The following is a 16,678-nucleotide window of genomic DNA, read 5'->3' on the forward strand; positions in this document are numbered from 1 at the left end:
AGAGAAATCTAATGCAATGTATACATTAATGTGACACACACATCATGTTTTCATCTTTGTTGTAGCGAAAGAAACGTAAGATCAGCTATCAGAAATGATCACTGTTAAGCAGGAAGATGAGAAGGCCCATATGTATATTTTTATTAAATTGTAGTATGTACACATTTTATCTGGTTAAAGCAGAACAGTAAGGCTGGCTTAGAATAGGTGTTCACAATTAGAGTGAGATCTGATTTTTCCTTTAGTGTCCTCCTAAGGTCAGAAGCCTCAGCTGTACTTTGTGTTAAGCGCTAATTAAAAATGTTAGCATGTTAACATGCTTAACTAAGATGGTGGACATTGTACCTGCTGAATATCATCAGAACATTAATAGTGTCATTGTGAGCATGTAATCATGGTGACATTAGCATTCATCCCAAAGCACTACTGTGTCTATGTATAGCCTCACACAGCCACTAGTGTGGCTGTTATCTTACAGTATATTAAAGTTTCTGAGAACTTTTGTTTTTCCATGAAAAAGTATAATCTCAGAAAATAAATCTGAATTACATCATTTGGACCTGTGTTGAGTGAGAATAAACTTAAACCAGATGCCATTTACCAAGATATGTTATTAATAATGAAACATAGTCTTCAAAATTAGATGTAAATCAACACCATAATATCTTAAATTAAATATAACATATAACAACAGCCTATCATGAGATTAAGGGAAGGATCACACATCACCAGACAAAATGGACTACAACACCTGTCTGTTGACACTCTTTGTCTGTGTTAATACTTTGTCTGTGTTAATAGCTTGTGTCTTAATCAAGACACCAATTATCTGGCTAAAAGCAGAACAGTAAGGCTGGCTTAGAGTGGTTAGAAGAGTATACAGTTATATAAAACATTTTCTTGTCATAACTGTGGTATTACTGACACTCATACTACCAGGAAAATCAAAAAATATTGAAATTATAGATGCTGCACTGAAGCAACAGAGAACCCTGTGACTGAGGTTGAGTCCATATTATAAAGGTGATACCTTTTGCAGAAATCAGAGAGAAATTGAAGTCAGATGGTAATACTTTTTTCCATTTTGCATCCCTAAAATAGTTTTTCTGAAATATCCAAACAAAACTTGTAGCTCTCATTCAGTTATGATAAAGAACTGAGGATGTTTGCTTTGTGTGCAAGAATGGTTTGAGGCCTGTATGTGCCTGATCCACTTCTCCAATACTCCAGTGTTCAGACTCATATACAATGGGAATAAGACTTACTGTCTGTCACTGACTCACTGACGGAACAAACCTAATTACACTTCAAGACAATAAGTCCAAAACAGCTCATCCTGTTTTAGAGTACAGTATGTGGTCTACTTTACTACGGTCTGCTACCGGTCTGTTTATAATTAGGTAAAATAAGGATCTAGTTGGCAGTTGGATCTCACAGTTTAGAGGCCTCTGCTCACACTTACTTAACTTGCTTTTCATTCATTGACTGGACAGGATGAGGGGGTTGTGTTTGTGTGCGGCTGGGATCATCAGGAGAAATGAGAACACCTGTGGATCAGAGGATGAAGAGAAATGGCCTGAGCACTGATTGGTGGACTCGTGTGGTGTCTGACCTTCCCATGTTATCATTTTATTTGGTTTTCTTTTGGTCACCTACTCTACAGAAAATAGTTTATTTTACTCCTCAATCTCACATTTGGGCTCAATGTGGAAACATCAGAAGAAACCACAGATTGGGGCCCCAGTGTGCTCCAGATCGTCTGAGACTTGGTTTGCCCACATCTCCGCTCCTCCATTTGGTCTAGCCAAATATTCATACACTAATTTCCTTTGTAGGTCCAGTCTGGGTACGTAACATGAGTAAAAATTTAAATGACATTATTTTTATTATGTTAACATCACTAAACAATCATCCAGACACCACTGGACTTTTTTCTTTTTTTTTTGGCTCTCTACCAGATTCTCTCTCTGAACTTGCAGAGTTCACCCAGCTATTCTCCAACAACTGTAGGCTATAAAGGATTAGAAGACTTGTTTTTCATATTAATTAGTGTGAAATAAAATACTATCCGTACATGTAGTACCCTTTTTGAAGTGGTTTATTTTACGCTTCTCATTCAAGAACAAATTGATGAATAACAAGTAGTAGAGGAGTAAAGTAAATGTTTATTAGTGTATTTTGAATTGACAGTAAAGGCAAATATCAAAATAGTTACATTAAAGACATTTATGTTCCCATCTTCAAAAGGTGTTGGGCTGGAGCAATGAAATGAAGAGGATGCTTCATTACTGGTATCAGTATTAATGCTGCATTAACAAATAAAACTGTCAGTTTTTCACACTGATATTCAAAGTGAAGTGTAGTCTGATAAAAAATTGTTTGATTCTGTAGATTTGGTCTTACATGCACATTCTGTTTGCATATTGAGTACAGCGGTGTCATGTTGAATAATTGATCTAAGATGATCATAATCATTGGTAGAGTGATGAATTATTTTCAAATGGAGCTACTGAGTTTAAAGGCTGTAGATATATAACTGGTCAAGTAGTGTTTCTTGTATTGCATTAAACATGCGATATTTGATAAGAGACAACAACAACAACAAAAAGAAAACAATGTTAATCAACTGAATACATTTAATACACTAAATCATTAAACCCCTCTCTCTGCACTTGAATCTGCAGCAGTCTACAGTTCAGCCATACTGGATCATGGGGTGGTCACTCCAGGGAGGCAGGTTGGAGAGTTTCTCCTCAGTGGCTGTTTCTATGGGCCAGCCCCAGGCTTTAAAGAATCCAGACAGGTTCATCTCCACAGTCTGGGAGAAAGTCTCAGCATACAGGTTCATCTTTCCTTTGTTGTCTTTGGGAAAGTTGCTCATCTTGTGGTAGGCAGCAAACACCTTCTTAAAGGCATCCCAGCCAAACTTTTCCTGGAGCTACATGGAAGGAGAAAGAAGTAGAGGGGGGTGAAACAGAAGTATTGCTGTCTCTCCATTTTCATCCATCAACATTTTTGTTGTCTGGTGTGTAATGAGCTTTGTTAAACCCTCACAGGGTCCGATGGGACTAGAGTCTTATTTGCATTCATGTTTGCCGGTGTGTGATCCTGTTTAAAAAGTGACTCCAGTATGATCCAAACATAGTTTCTCTGCATAATGTAATATACAGTAATTCCCTCTCACCTGCATATATGTCTCCAGGGCGACCCACATGTGCCAGCTGCTGAGTTTCTTGCCCCCCTTAGCATACTCCTCTGCTCGACGGTTTCGTTTTTCTGAAGTCATAGCTGGATGAGCCTGCATTGAACGAGACAAAAGTAAGGGATTGTGAGGGAATATAATCCCAATGAAAAGCTAAATATTTTTCTCAACATATGATAAAAAGGAGGAATTGTCTTTTGTGGTGTCTACTGATAGAAAAATGTGTCATAATACATGTTAAGAACTGTTTTTTTCTAGCTATTGGTCTCATTTGTTTTGTCAAAAAAAAAAAAAGGATTTACTCCACCTTTGCCCTGTTGATCCCCAGCACCTGTTCATGCACATACACTGACCAGAGGTTGCATGTACACTCTGTGGTGTGAGATGGGAACTCCCAGCAGCCTCTCTGTTGGTTGTGTCCAAGCTCATGGATGGGGCCCCACATGCCTTTAGTCCTAGCATGGTCAATGCTGACCACATGAGCTGCTGTGGGTGTTTGTGCCATGATGGGATAACCTGCATGCATCCAACCTGGATGGAGAAAAATTCAGTCTTACTTATAAGCGCAGGTGACATGTGTGATGTAGTGGTGTGATAAGTCCATTGATATACGAGTGCAACCAATGAAAGAAAAGCAAAAACAAAAAAAACAGCTCGTGTTGTTGCAAAAGTTCTCATTCAATAAATTATTTTCACTTAGATATTCTTCAACATTTGTTTTTTACATTTTCAGTGTGAGTGGTGGTGAACTTCAACACCTGCCCTGCTGGGCAAACAAGAGGCAGTCATATACACAGAAAAACACATTTACCATGAGAAATCTGTACATCAGTTACAAATCTCTCTTTGCGGGGAAATTTGTGTGGGATAGCAGCCAGGTCAGCAACGCCTCTCATGATGGCATCCCAGTGTGCTGCCAACTTGTCGGGGTAATCCAGATCCCGAACAACATCTGATGGTACAGTAAGGATGATGTTCTCAAACTCCAGCTCTGCCCAGGGTGAGGGAGCTGCACGCAGCAACGACCAATCAGCCTTTGTTGTCACACCTGAGCAGAACAGAGGGATGGGTGAATTCAAAACTGAGTTTGAACTTGTATAATTTTAAACGTTATAAATATGTGCCATTGTTTGCAGATTATAAACAAATAAAATGTAAAAGTTTCATAAATGTGAACTGCTTATGAATGTGGTCTCATAGTTTCATTCAGCTGTTAATGTACTGCACCCAGCACACAGATGCTTGTACCAGATGTTTGCTTGTACCTTCTGCAAAAGTCACAGGTGCTGCTACACACCCTCTACTAACCCCATGGAGACACACAGATATACACATCTCTGAACCAGTGTTACTCAACACACACTCACCAGATTTATAATATGGTGCACGTACAGCTGTCTGCACTGTGACCTCTACCCCCTCCACTTGTGTGTTGGGTGGAGCCACCAGGTAGATGAGTCCCCCCCACAGGTTCCACACCTGCATCTTCTCTGTGGTAACAGGAAATCGTTCATGAACACAGGGCGCTCTCTTCAACTCTGCAGCATTGAGATAGTCTGTTTGACAGCCTATCTGGATCTGAAGAAGAGATGGAATATGTGTTACTGTTTTGTAAACCTGTATCAAAAGTGCTGTATAGTTTGTTCTATAGTTGAAGCTGGCAAGATGGATAGATAGAGTAATAATCGGATGGTGTGACAGATAAATGCATAATTAAAAAGCAGTCATAATCATATTATTCAATCCATGACTGCGTTACAGTTATTGCTAGTTCTACTGCACATGAGGCAAACAGCTGCTTTATGATATATGTATTATTGAAAGATATGATTTGTTATTTGGGGAATTTCTTTTGAATAAAAAAAACATAACCCATTTCCATCTTATATCTCTCATAACCCTGATGATTTAATTTGATATGATGCACTGTACCTTCCATTCCTTGTTGACAATCCCTGCCGGTACAGTTATGGAGGTCCTCATACCAGGAGAGAGGTAGAGACCAGTACTGATCCACTCCTCTCCTCCTGATACACACACACACACACACACACAAACAAATGTGGTGAGATCTATGTACTAAAGCAATGTAAAAGCTCACAGATTATTGCAACATATTGAGTTCTACAGACAAATTATGTCAGTTGAACAATTGCAGTTCTGCAAATGAAGTATTTTACTTAAAATAACATTGTGCATACAGTATGTCTACAACACTGTGGCCTGACCTGCTGTGTTAGCATTAATTGTGATCTTCTGGTTATTGACAACTGGCATCATGGGGTTATGCTTGATGAGGTAAGGCAGGAGATCATCAGGATCTGGGCAAACCTTATATACATCTGTCCCCATGCTGAGAAGCAGGTGGTCTTTGGGACTCTTCACAGGACGGCTGTCACATACCTTGAAAATGAATGATAAATGTTGAACTTTCAAAAGAGGTTGCTCACCTTGTCACAGTTTCTTCAGCTAAGAAAACAACAACAGATCCCATGCAGACATATTATTGCACTATTGGTAGTATTATAGGTGACGGCAATCAGCGGCCAATTCAGTGAACCACCCAACCACCCACTGTCAACAGAATATTACACCACATAAGGCAGTGAATGCCTAAAACCTAACTGAAAAGTCGGAATAACTTGAAGGGGCCGTCCTTACACAAACTAATAACAATCATACACAACTGATGGCCCACCTGTGGCATGCCCGACTTCTTTAACATGTCAGTGAGGTTGGACACCATCTGTGTATAGGAGGAGCAGTCATGAGCCTTCATGCGCAAGTATTTGGCACAGTCCATGCCCAGTTTTTTAAGGCATTCCTCCTCATACTTGGTAAGTTCCTTCCCCTGGGTTACATGAACAGCAAAGCGGCATAGGAGGTGGCGGAAGTAGTAGGTGTCTTTGATGGCCTGGCTTGGCACAGGGGCCTTGTAGGAACCGTCAGTGATGTAATTCTCCAGCAGGCTCAAGCCCATTTTGTTCATGATCTTGTTTCCTGAGAGACAGTGCAAGAAATCTGACTTGATCAGTGTGTTGCACTGTTAACTATTGATAGGGTTTTACTGTTGTGGATTTAAAAACAATATTTTTAGACTGATGCCCAATATCTTTTGTGTCTATGACCACAAATGCAATTTTCACCTATTGCTTTGGGAGTCAATATGAGGGTGTTGTACATTAAGTAATTTGGGGTTGTGTCTGATGTGTATCATAGCTTAGTACAATATTAGCACATGCACATAGAAGGTGGTATCTGGAATATGCTCAGGATGCATCACGTTATATTATCTAGATTGAACTGAATAGTAAAGAGGGAAAGTCCAGTTACACATTAATGTACCTGAGAATTCTGTCATTGGGTTTTGTCCTTTATGTGTCTGAGCCCAATACCAAGCATGTCCACCAATCAGGAGGCCTCCACCCTCCACCACAAAGTCTTGAATTTCCTCCACATAGTTGTTGCAGTATGCTGTACACACAAATACACTCAGGTCTTTCCTTAAGTTTGTCTTCTCGCAATTAAACTCTGACTTGCTGAAGAGGTTGAAGGCTTGGTTGAGACCTGGAACCACACCAACAACCCCATTCCGGCCTTGATCCAACCAATGAAGGGCATTGTTCCAAAATGGAGCCAGCGTCTGTGAAGAAGGTAGTTTATCCGAGAAAAACAGTAGTTTGTTAATCATAGAAAAAATATTTGGCAGATTAAGCATGTCTCATTATTTAACACACTTCAAATAGCCAATTACTGGTGGTCATAAATAATGCAAATGAGCAAGAAAGTTTTATGGCCATTTTGACTCAAGATTTTTGCATCAATGTAATGGAATAACTTGATTTGTTTTTAGTAGTGCTTAATTCACTGGAATAGCGAAAAATAGACATTCCCATTTGGTTGTTTTATCTAAATTATTTTTCTTGATTGAATTGTCAGAGAATGTACTATGATAAATCATAATACAAATGGGTGACAATAAAAATAAAAACCAACATAAAGTGTCTTGATGTTGGTCCACCATGAGTCGCCAGAACAGATTCAATACAACTTGGCTTTGACTCTACAAGTCTCTTGAACTCTACTGGTGGTTGTGGAGAGCATTATTTAACACCTCTCCAACTATAGGTGTTCAAAATTGGAGTGAGATCTAATGTGTGCTAAAGCCGTACCATATGATTCACATCACTTTAATACTAATCAAATCATTCAGTGACCCCCCACCCCTTGCCCCCATGAAAGCATCTGCATTCATTGTGTTTCTTAGCTAACCTTTTCAGGTTTAGAAAGGAAATTCTCACCGACTGTTCAATGCAACCTCCAATGATATTTACTAATTCACACCCCACCTCTCTTCTCAGAAGTCCTTCATGAGTGGTCACAACAACCCGTCCCTTCCCATAGTAGGCTCCTGCCAGGAATGCTCGCCCATCCTCGGTGGTACCGATGGGGAATGCTAGACGCCCATGGACAAGAACCTCAGAAGCTACTACCCCATTCAGATGGTCAAACTCGGGTATCTCCTGGAGTAAAAACTCCAAGTCATCCTTAAAATCCTTACCGATTCTGTATTTGAAAAAGGGAAAGAGAAGGGAGAAGAAGACACAGAGGGAGATGGGGAGGTGGAGTAGAAAAGGAATTTCCACTTTAAGGGCTGTACTCATTGTTTTTAGCCATATGTAGTAGCTCATAGACAACAGACAGAATGGGACAAAATTTGGTTCAGACATTCATGATTATCAGACTATAAATCTTAATGACATTGATAATTACCTGTGTCAAAAAGGCCCTCTTAAGCAGCAACACTCTCACCATAATGTGTCTCCCACCCCCCACGTGAACTCTACCTCACGAGACACAGACTTTGGGCTAATCAGAACTGAGCTAGGTTGACCTGCAGTTTTTCCTCAAGAAGGTAGTCTGAAGTCTGCCATGCATCAGATGCTTTCCGGGTTAAGGACTTTGCTCTGTACTAACTGTCATCTGGTGTCAAGTGTGTCTAGCGAAAGTGAGTCAAGTGTTGAGAATGTTTGTTATAGTTGCTGTTCATTAGTGAATTGTATCTGTGTTTAGCCAATCTAAAGGGGCTCATGTTCATGTGTTCTGCCGACTGTGTAGCCTTATATTAGTAGCTACTGTTACTAAATGTTAATAGGTATCATGCCTTAGGCATACTGTTAGGACTTTATGTTTGGGTTGTATTGGTGTACTATATTACTGACAGAATAGCGGACTGAACGGCTACTTATAGGTCTGCTCGTTAATTAACAGGGCATACACAACACGTGTAGCTTAGCAGCTCGTTCAGCCTCTGGTACTGATGCCATGCATCTCTACAACTGGCTTATAGAGGGCAGTGTTGCACTGCTGAAGGACATAAATCCACTGTTAGAGGGAATATGCTGTTTCAGCCTCAGATATGCCTGTTTAATACATAGCCACATTATTTATCAGCTGTTTGTCAGTCGTCATGTCTCGTACAGTGGAAATTTACACATTTGAGAGAGGAAAGTAATGTAGTTTACAATTCTACATATGGCCTTTATATTTTCATATGGATATCTGACATGTTTATTCTGAATTATCATGTTCATTTACACAGAACCACTGAGTCATCAGACTGTTGTACAAGGATTGTGGTTGTGATGGTGACAATAAATCCATAAATCTTCAAGACATCTGCGTGATTCTGATCAATCACCTGCAGTGGGTTCTGCTTGAACAAATCCGACACATAGTCATGGAAACTAGATCTTCCTCACAATTGGTCCTTCGAGCCGGATACCTGGAGCCTGCTACAGTTTTGAGATGTCTACCTCAGCAGATAAGGAGCCTGGTACACATGTCAGGAGGCAGACATCCCTCCCCGGATACCTTAAGGATTACATCTTATCTGATACACCAAGTCAGCCAGCACCACCACACATCACACCACCTGCTTCATCTCATCCACATCAAGAGGAAGAGATGGAAGGAAGTTCACGCTTTGCATCCCCAGTTAGTCAGGAGTGCTGCAGCCACTCGCTGTGGGCACCAATGGATAAATAGGGATCTCCTAGCAAAAAACTGGAGGGATGAGTGTCAGAGGCTTAGACAGAAACAGGAGAGTCTTTTTAGCATTGGTGCACCAACTTAGACTACAGAATGAAGAGCTCAGAGCTCAAAGTGGGCACAGTGATCACAAGCTGGAGCAGTGCCAGCAACATAAAATGGCTGAGTCACATTCACCACATGGTGGGGTCCAGCCCCTGAGATGTGCCATGTGTAGAGGGTGGAAAAATAGCCTGTATTAGAAGTAATAAAAAAAACTGACACTGTTGTGGAAAAATCTTCAAATGGGCCAATAAATCTTCAGGTCACCCACAACTTAGTATTAAACTCAGAACTCATAAGAGAAAGACTCAAAACATACACTGGAAGCTGGTAGAGTTCAATGTGAATAGGTTTACTGTGCATAAAGAGCAATACAAAGCAAACTGAGGCCTTTGCAACCTAATGCAAAATCATAAAACATCATATTTTATACCCTTCTTAACACCTTCTATTGTGGAGCTTATTTTCTAGACTCCACCTCATTTTTTAATTATGTTCGACCATTTGGTCATTATTGCTGGGTTCATGAGTGACCTTGACACTTTGGTGATGATACAAGTGTGACTTACCTTAGAAATTACTGCCTCAGCATCTTTCACCTTTTTCTCACACTAAAAATAGGCCTGCCAGCCTTTAATCATCTCACACAGAAAACCAAATTGCTACACCACAGATTAGCCTTCTTGCTAACTCCCTGGGAACTGTCTCTTATTGGCATAATGTCATCTTTGCACACTCACTGGCACATTCGTTTGATCATGGGAAGGAAGTTTCTACCACAACACCACCTCTTATTTTAAAAAAACGAAACAAAACATATAAATAGCAACCTACTTTATACATTCATCTCTCAGATAATACATTTGGTTTAAATGTTGTTGTTGTTATATCTTGTGACAGTAGGTGTCACTGTAATACCAGGTCTTGAAAGAAACATCCCACTCAAGCCTGTGTTGGTCATGTTAGGGACAGAGTAAAATGGCACTTGAGTTGGTCACACACCGATAAACTTGTGTCTGTTCCTTACTGCTCCACAGCCATCCAGGATTGTGTCGCAACATAGCTACCGGCCCAAGTACCTCTATTCTTGAGGCTGGTAACGCATGCCTAGGCCCAAGTCATACATTCTCCCACGGGAGGTGGAGACAACATTGCAAAGGGGGACACTTCACCCTATTGCGTCAGCCAGGCATTCTAGTCATGACCTGGGACACAGATCACATCTAGAGTCATACCATCGCCTTTCAGTAAGAGATGACAACTGGGCCACACACACTCCTAATGTAAATGCAAGAAGGTATGACATATCTCCATATAGAGAGTCCTATAACAATTATTACTCTGAGTCAGCACTCACCATGCCCCATTCACGACCCAGTCATGGGTACAGAGATGAATCCCACTACATTCTAGAGAACAGTCATCTAGGGGGGTACCACCATTACCCAGAGAGATCTGCCACCTTCAGTGAGCACCATTATTCTCCAGAATAGCTCAGACACCTGACTGAGAGCAGACAAGCTCCACATCATCTTGGCTATCCTGCTGGAGGTGATTATTCGCCAGAGAGGCATGGATACCCACCTGAGCACCATCTCTCCAGACATGAAATCTTGAGTCCACCTGGTGGTCAGGAACGGACATACTGGGAACCTACTTCTACTATCCCAATTTCATCCACCCTAATCCAAGAGTTTGCCAGACTGAGGATTGCTCTGGACAATATCCTTCCTAAAGATGCCACAGAATGCATTAAATTCCAGATATTAGTGGATCATCTGAAGCTGGAAGAAGTTCTGCTCACAGCTAACTCTTATACCAATTCTCATTACCTCTTCACAGATACCATGGTGGCCTTGAACCAGCAATATGGGCAACCACACCAGCTGGCTCTCCAGCGCATTGCAGAGCTTATGGATGGCCCCAGCATCAATGGTGGTGACATCAAGTCATTCAAAATGTTTGCCTCCTTCACCGTCTCACCAGCAAGTTCCCCATAGCAGGTCTTTATCATCAAGAGAGCCTTCACCGCACCAAATCTCAGGCTAGGAGAGCACGCCTATCCGACCAAAGCCCTGTGACGGAAATTCAGGCACCTGAGGGATCTTCCCATTCAGCAGTTTGAGAGCATCCATCCTGTGTTACTCATAGACTCTGACCACCCCAACTTAATAACACCTGTAGAACCAGTGTGTATTGGGCCACCAGGGGCTCCAATGGCCATCAGAACTTCCCATGGATGGACACTTCTGGGTCCAACTCATGGACTTAAACATTATCTCATGGAGCAACACTGCCTCTTCACATCTTACAGGGCTCCACCAGCAGACCTTTATCAACAAATTGAAAGGTTATGGCAAATGGACATGCTAGACTGACAGAGCAAGAAGGCCAGCATGAGATCATGGCAGGATCAAGAAGCCATCAACTGCTTGGAGGACAAAACCCATCGGGTGAAAGTAGACAGTATCCACTCCTTTTCTCCATCTCCACAGGAAGCGGTGCTCACCCTGCTCAGAAGCACTGAGAGGAGGCTTTCCAAAGCCACAGAGCAAGCCACGGCCTACATAGCGGAGATACAGAGAGTGGAACAAACTGGTTACATTTTCAAACTGGAGCCTGGTGCAGAAGACACACCAACGAGTTGATACATCCCTCACCACATAGTGGAACACAATGGTAAGCACCATGTAGTCTTCAACTGCTCCTTTCAGTAACAGAGTGTTGACCTCAACAAACTTCTGTTTCCCAGACCAGCACTGGGGTTCACTCTGCTTGCAGTCCTCCTATGCTTTAGGGAACTTGCTGTTGCTGTGAGCAGTGACATACATAGGATGTTCCATCAAGTTAGGCTCCTCCCAGAAGATCAGCCACTCCTCCACTTTCTCTGGAGATATGTCAAATGTGAAAACCAGCCCATTGTATACCAATGGAAAGTGCACCCCTTTGGCATGACCTGCAGCCCCTGCTATGCTACATATGCATTCTGAAAACACACCCTGGACTACACTCAGTCTGGTGATGCAGTAAGGGAGTCAGTCTTCAAGTGCAATAAACCCAACATCCCAAAGATGGCTGACTTGCCTCCAGCACATTTACACCTGCATAAGCCAGCCTTCTTCTTGACAGGCATGGACTGTTTTGGGCCCTATCCTGTCAAGATAGGACGAAAAAGTAAGAAATGATAGGGAATATTATTCTAATGCATGACTACTTGGGCCATGCATACTGACATCCTGTCCAGTCTTGACACAGACTCCTGTATCATGGCTTTGAGGTGGTTTATAGCTCAGAGAGGCAAGCCATTTGACCTGTTATCCGATCAGGGCACCAATTTTAAAGGAGGTTTCCCTGAATTGCAAGAGGCATTTTTAGCCCTCAAACCAGACCTTCAAGCCCAGCTCGCTCCCCAGTGGATCCCTTGGAGATTCAATCCTCCTAATGCTCCCCACTTTGGTGGCTGTTGGGAGTGAGAGATTCATTCAGTAAAACAAGCCCTGCAGGTAACCCTTGGAACACAGCTGGTGACAGAGGAGGTGCTGAGGACACTCCTCATTGAGGTTGAAGGGATTCTCAACTCCAAACCCTTAGGCTACATGTCATCAGACATTGCTGACGCCGATCCAATTACCCCTAACTCCCTGCTAATTGGACAGCCAGATGCATCACTCCCACTGATGGTGTATCGTGAATCTTCTGGGTAGAGAACACTGGCGCCATAGCCAGCTCCTTGCTGACCATTTCTGGAAGAATTTCATCAAGTTCTACCTTCCCAGCCTTCAGGCCCACCAAAAATGGCATACAGAGAAGCCAGACCTACACATTGATAAGGCTGTCATGATCATGGACCCTCAGTTCCCTCGCTCTTGGCCGATAGGAATAGTCACCAACCTTTCCCCCGGACTTGACAACAAAGTAAGGTCTACCAAAGTCAAGATGTGTCACCATATTTACACACGTCCACTGGCTAGACTTATTCAGCTCCCTTCCTCGCCTGACTAATTGATGGAGCGCTAATCTTGGAATGGCCCTGGACTGCCATCCATGATGAAACCTGTGACTTACCACCTGAGAAACCAAAGGACCTTTTATGGGATTGATTCAGATTTCCCCCAGAAATCTGGTGGTGGCTGTCAAAAAGGCCCTCTTTTAGCAGCGACACTCTCACCATAATGTGTCTCCCACCCCCCAACCCCCCATCTGAACTCAGCCTCACGTGACACTAACTTTGGGCTAATCAGAACTGAGCTTGGTTGACCTGCAGTTTTTCCTCAAGAAGGTAGTCTGAAGTCTGTCATGCATCAGATGTTTTTCTGGACTGAGGACTTTGCTTTGTACTAAATGTCATCTGGTGTCAAGTGTGTCTAGCGAAAGTGAGTCAAGTGTTGAGAATGTTTGTTATAGTTGCTGTTCATCAGTGAATTGTATCTGTGTTTAGCCAATCTAAAGGGGCTCATGTTCATGTGTTCTGCCGACTGTGTAGCCTCATATTAGTAGCTACTGTTACTCACAGTTACTAAATATTAATAGGTATCATGCCTTAGGCATACTATTAGGACTTTATGTTTGGGTTGTGTTGGTGTACTATATTACTGACAGAATAGTGGACTGAAGGGCCACTCCTAGGTCCGCTCATTAATTAACAGGGTGTGCATTACACATGTAGCTTAGCAGCTTGTTCGGCCCCGGTATTGACACCATGCATGTCTACAACTGGCCATTAGAGGGCAGTGTTGCATTGCTGATGGACATAAATCCACTGTTAGAGGGAATATGCTGTTTCAGCGTCACATATGCCTGTTTAATATATAGCCACATTATTTATCAGCTTTTTGCCATTCATCATGTCTTGTAAAGTGGACATTTATACATTTGTAATGTAGTCTACAATTTCTACATTTGCTTGTTATATTTTCATACGGATATCTGACACGATTATTCAGATTTATTATGTTCATTTACACAGAACCACTGAGTCATCAGACTGTTGTACAAGGATTGTGGTTGTGATGGTGTCAATAAATCCGTAAAACTTCAAGATATCTGCATGATTCTGATTGATAACTTGCAGTGGGTTCTGCTTAAACAAATCCAGCATATTGTCATAGCAGGGAAACTAGATCTTCCTCATACCCTGACCTTTCACCTAGTGCCATTATGAAGTTGAGGTTGTGAGGTAAATATTTTAACAACTATTGGATGGATTGTCATGAAATTTGGTACAGACATTTATGTCCCCATCAGGATGATTTTAATAAGTTTGACAATCCCCTGATTTTTCCTTTAGTGCACTCCTAAGGTCAGAAGCCTCAGCTGTACTTTGTGTTAAGTGCTAATTAAAAATGTCAGTATGATAACATGCTAAACTAAGATGGTGGACATTATACCTGCTGAATATCATCAGAACATTAATAGTGTCATTGTGAGCATGTTATGTTGACGTTAGCATTTATCCCAAAGCACCACTGTGTCTATGCATAGCCTCACACAGCTGCTAGCGTGGCTGTTATCTTACAGTATATTATAGTTTCTGAGAACTTACTCAGAATGGTTTTGTTTTTCCATGAAAAAGTTTAATCTCAGAAAATAAACCTTAATTAGATAATTTGGACCTGTGTTGAGTGAGAATAAACTTAAACCAGATCCCATTTACCAAGATATGTTATTAATAATGAAACATAGTCTTCAAAATTAGATGTAAATCAACACCATAATACCAATATAATATAATAAGCAATTATGACAGTACCAGTCAAAAGTTTGGACCCACTCAATGGGAGCGTGTGTCCAAACTTTTGACTGGTACTGTATATAGTATATAAATATGTTTAATATAGAAAATGTTTATATGAAAATTACCATTACAAATACAAGGAGGCTAAATGTGTGGATAAGTTTTAAGACTAACAGAAAAGCTGTGATTTTACAACTCTGAACCTTTTTAAATGTAAAACATGTAGAAAAAGAAGTATACACTTACCCTAAAGCCATGCAAGAGGATGGGATCTGAGGGCAGACAGGCAGGCACTCTACGTCACCCAGATGCTCAGAGAAGTAGATCCCTGCCACACCAGACAACTCATTCCCTACAAACTGAAGCAGCTTGTTCTCCTTAGGATGATCTGCAGCCCAGCTCCACGCCTGTCCGGCTATCAGCACTCCTCCTCCAGCTTTCAGAAATGCCACCAGGTCCTTCACATATGCACCCACGCTGTAGGCATCTGTCACATACGTACCAACCTCCAGATTCACACTAAAGGCCTCCACAATTTTGGCTTGGAAGCTGGATCTGCTGAGATTATCAGCAACTCCCTTGACATTCTTGTGGACCCCCACGGCCAGGTTTTCAGATCCATCTCCTCGCAGCCAGGTCAGAGCGTTCTCTACCAGAGCAGGAAAGGTGGTCAGGTAACCCTCATGACCCAAGACCACAATCCTTCCACTGCCATACAGAGAGGCAGCCATCAGGACCTGGCCTTGGCTGTTCATTACTAAAGGAAAGGCATCGTCTCCAATCAGAACCAGATTGCTAGGAATACAGGGACCACAGAGGTCCAGCTTTTTCAAGCCTCTCATCAGGGAGATGTAGGCCTCTTCACGCTGCTGGTGTTGGGAGGGCTGGGTGGTCATGATGAGAATTATCGATGCTCTGAAGATCGGATGAAGAGGAGGGTGGATGGCAAAAGAAAGCTGTGCTGAGTGAGATGTAAATTGCGTTAGCACATAAGATTAACCAGTTGAGCGTAGATGGAGGTGTGTTTTGTCAGGCTGTGCTGTGGGATAGAAAGAGAGTTGACAGAGTTTAAAAAATAGCATTTAAAGTACATCAGATGGCCTGTATGTAACAAGTCTGTAACACTGACATTAGAACAATAAAATGTCAACCTACAACTCCTTTAGAGACAAAAAGTAAATGCAGTAACATGTATGGATGACCAGAAGCATGCTGGTTTTCATCTTAAAGAAACACTGAAAGCTAGAAGTTACTTTTTTACCTGAAAGTTAGCTTGACTTTCTGTTTGTATTATTACACTGCGACACAACAGTTTTCCAAACGAGGCAATCCACCTAGAACACCATCTGGACAGTGAGGATATGAGATGAGAGCAAGGGAGAGGAGGGACTTCAGTCAGTATGACCCAATGACAATGATTGGGAGAAAGATCACTTACCAGTAGACCATGATACCTGTTTGTCAGCATTCTGTGTTGGTGTTTATAGCTCATGGATTGAGACAGAGAAACCCCCTGGCTGTGACTGTAAAAGAAACCTGTTCGTCCAGTCAGCATCCAGGCAGTATTTTATCTGCCTAAAAACAGAACAGTAAGGCTGGCTCAAAATATACATTTATTTCTTTTCCATTACATGTGCCGCACTTGCATC

At 41.9% G+C, this 16,678-nt stretch overlaps 1 protein-coding gene and 1 long non-coding RNA gene across 3 annotated transcripts; one reads left to right on the forward strand and one right to left on the reverse strand.

Annotated features, from left to right (window-relative positions):
• Positions 1–1,581: 1,581 nt before the first annotated feature.
• On the forward strand, positions 1,582–4,161 carry LOC121898423. 2 transcript variants are annotated; one of them, XR_006096457.1, is made up of 5 exons: positions 1,582–1,846; positions 2,248–2,291; positions 2,685–2,842; positions 3,203–3,318; positions 4,074–4,161. It is a non-coding gene; the product is annotated as an uncharacterized LOC121898423 (long non-coding RNA). The 2 variants fall into 2 exon arrangements; XR_006096456.1 differs by lacking the exon at positions 4,074–4,161 and adding an exon at positions 3,936–4,023.
• On the reverse strand, positions 2,298–16,359 carry LOC121898418 (TRPM8 channel-associated factor homolog). The gene is made up of 12 exons (XM_042413469.1): positions 16,291–16,359; positions 15,276–16,068; positions 7,552–7,768; positions 6,548–6,845; positions 5,901–6,202; positions 5,431–5,605; positions 5,135–5,229; positions 4,570–4,780; positions 4,014–4,250; positions 3,510–3,733; positions 3,185–3,298; positions 2,298–2,938 (listed from the first exon to the last, which is right to left on the reverse strand). The coding sequence occupies exons 2-12, from the start codon at positions 15,923–15,925 to the stop codon at positions 2,696–2,698; spliced, it is 2,766 nt and encodes a 921-aa protein (XP_042269403.1). The 5' UTR covers positions 15,926–16,068; positions 16,291–16,359; the 3' UTR covers positions 2,298–2,695.
• Between the last annotated feature and the right edge of the window lie 319 nt (positions 16,360–16,678).

The sequence above is a fragment of the Thunnus maccoyii genome, chromosome 6 (assembly GCF_910596095.1).
Source record: "Thunnus maccoyii chromosome 6, fThuMac1.1, whole genome shotgun sequence".
Classification (NCBI taxonomy): Eukaryota; Metazoa; Chordata; class Actinopteri; order Scombriformes; family Scombridae; genus Thunnus; species Thunnus maccoyii.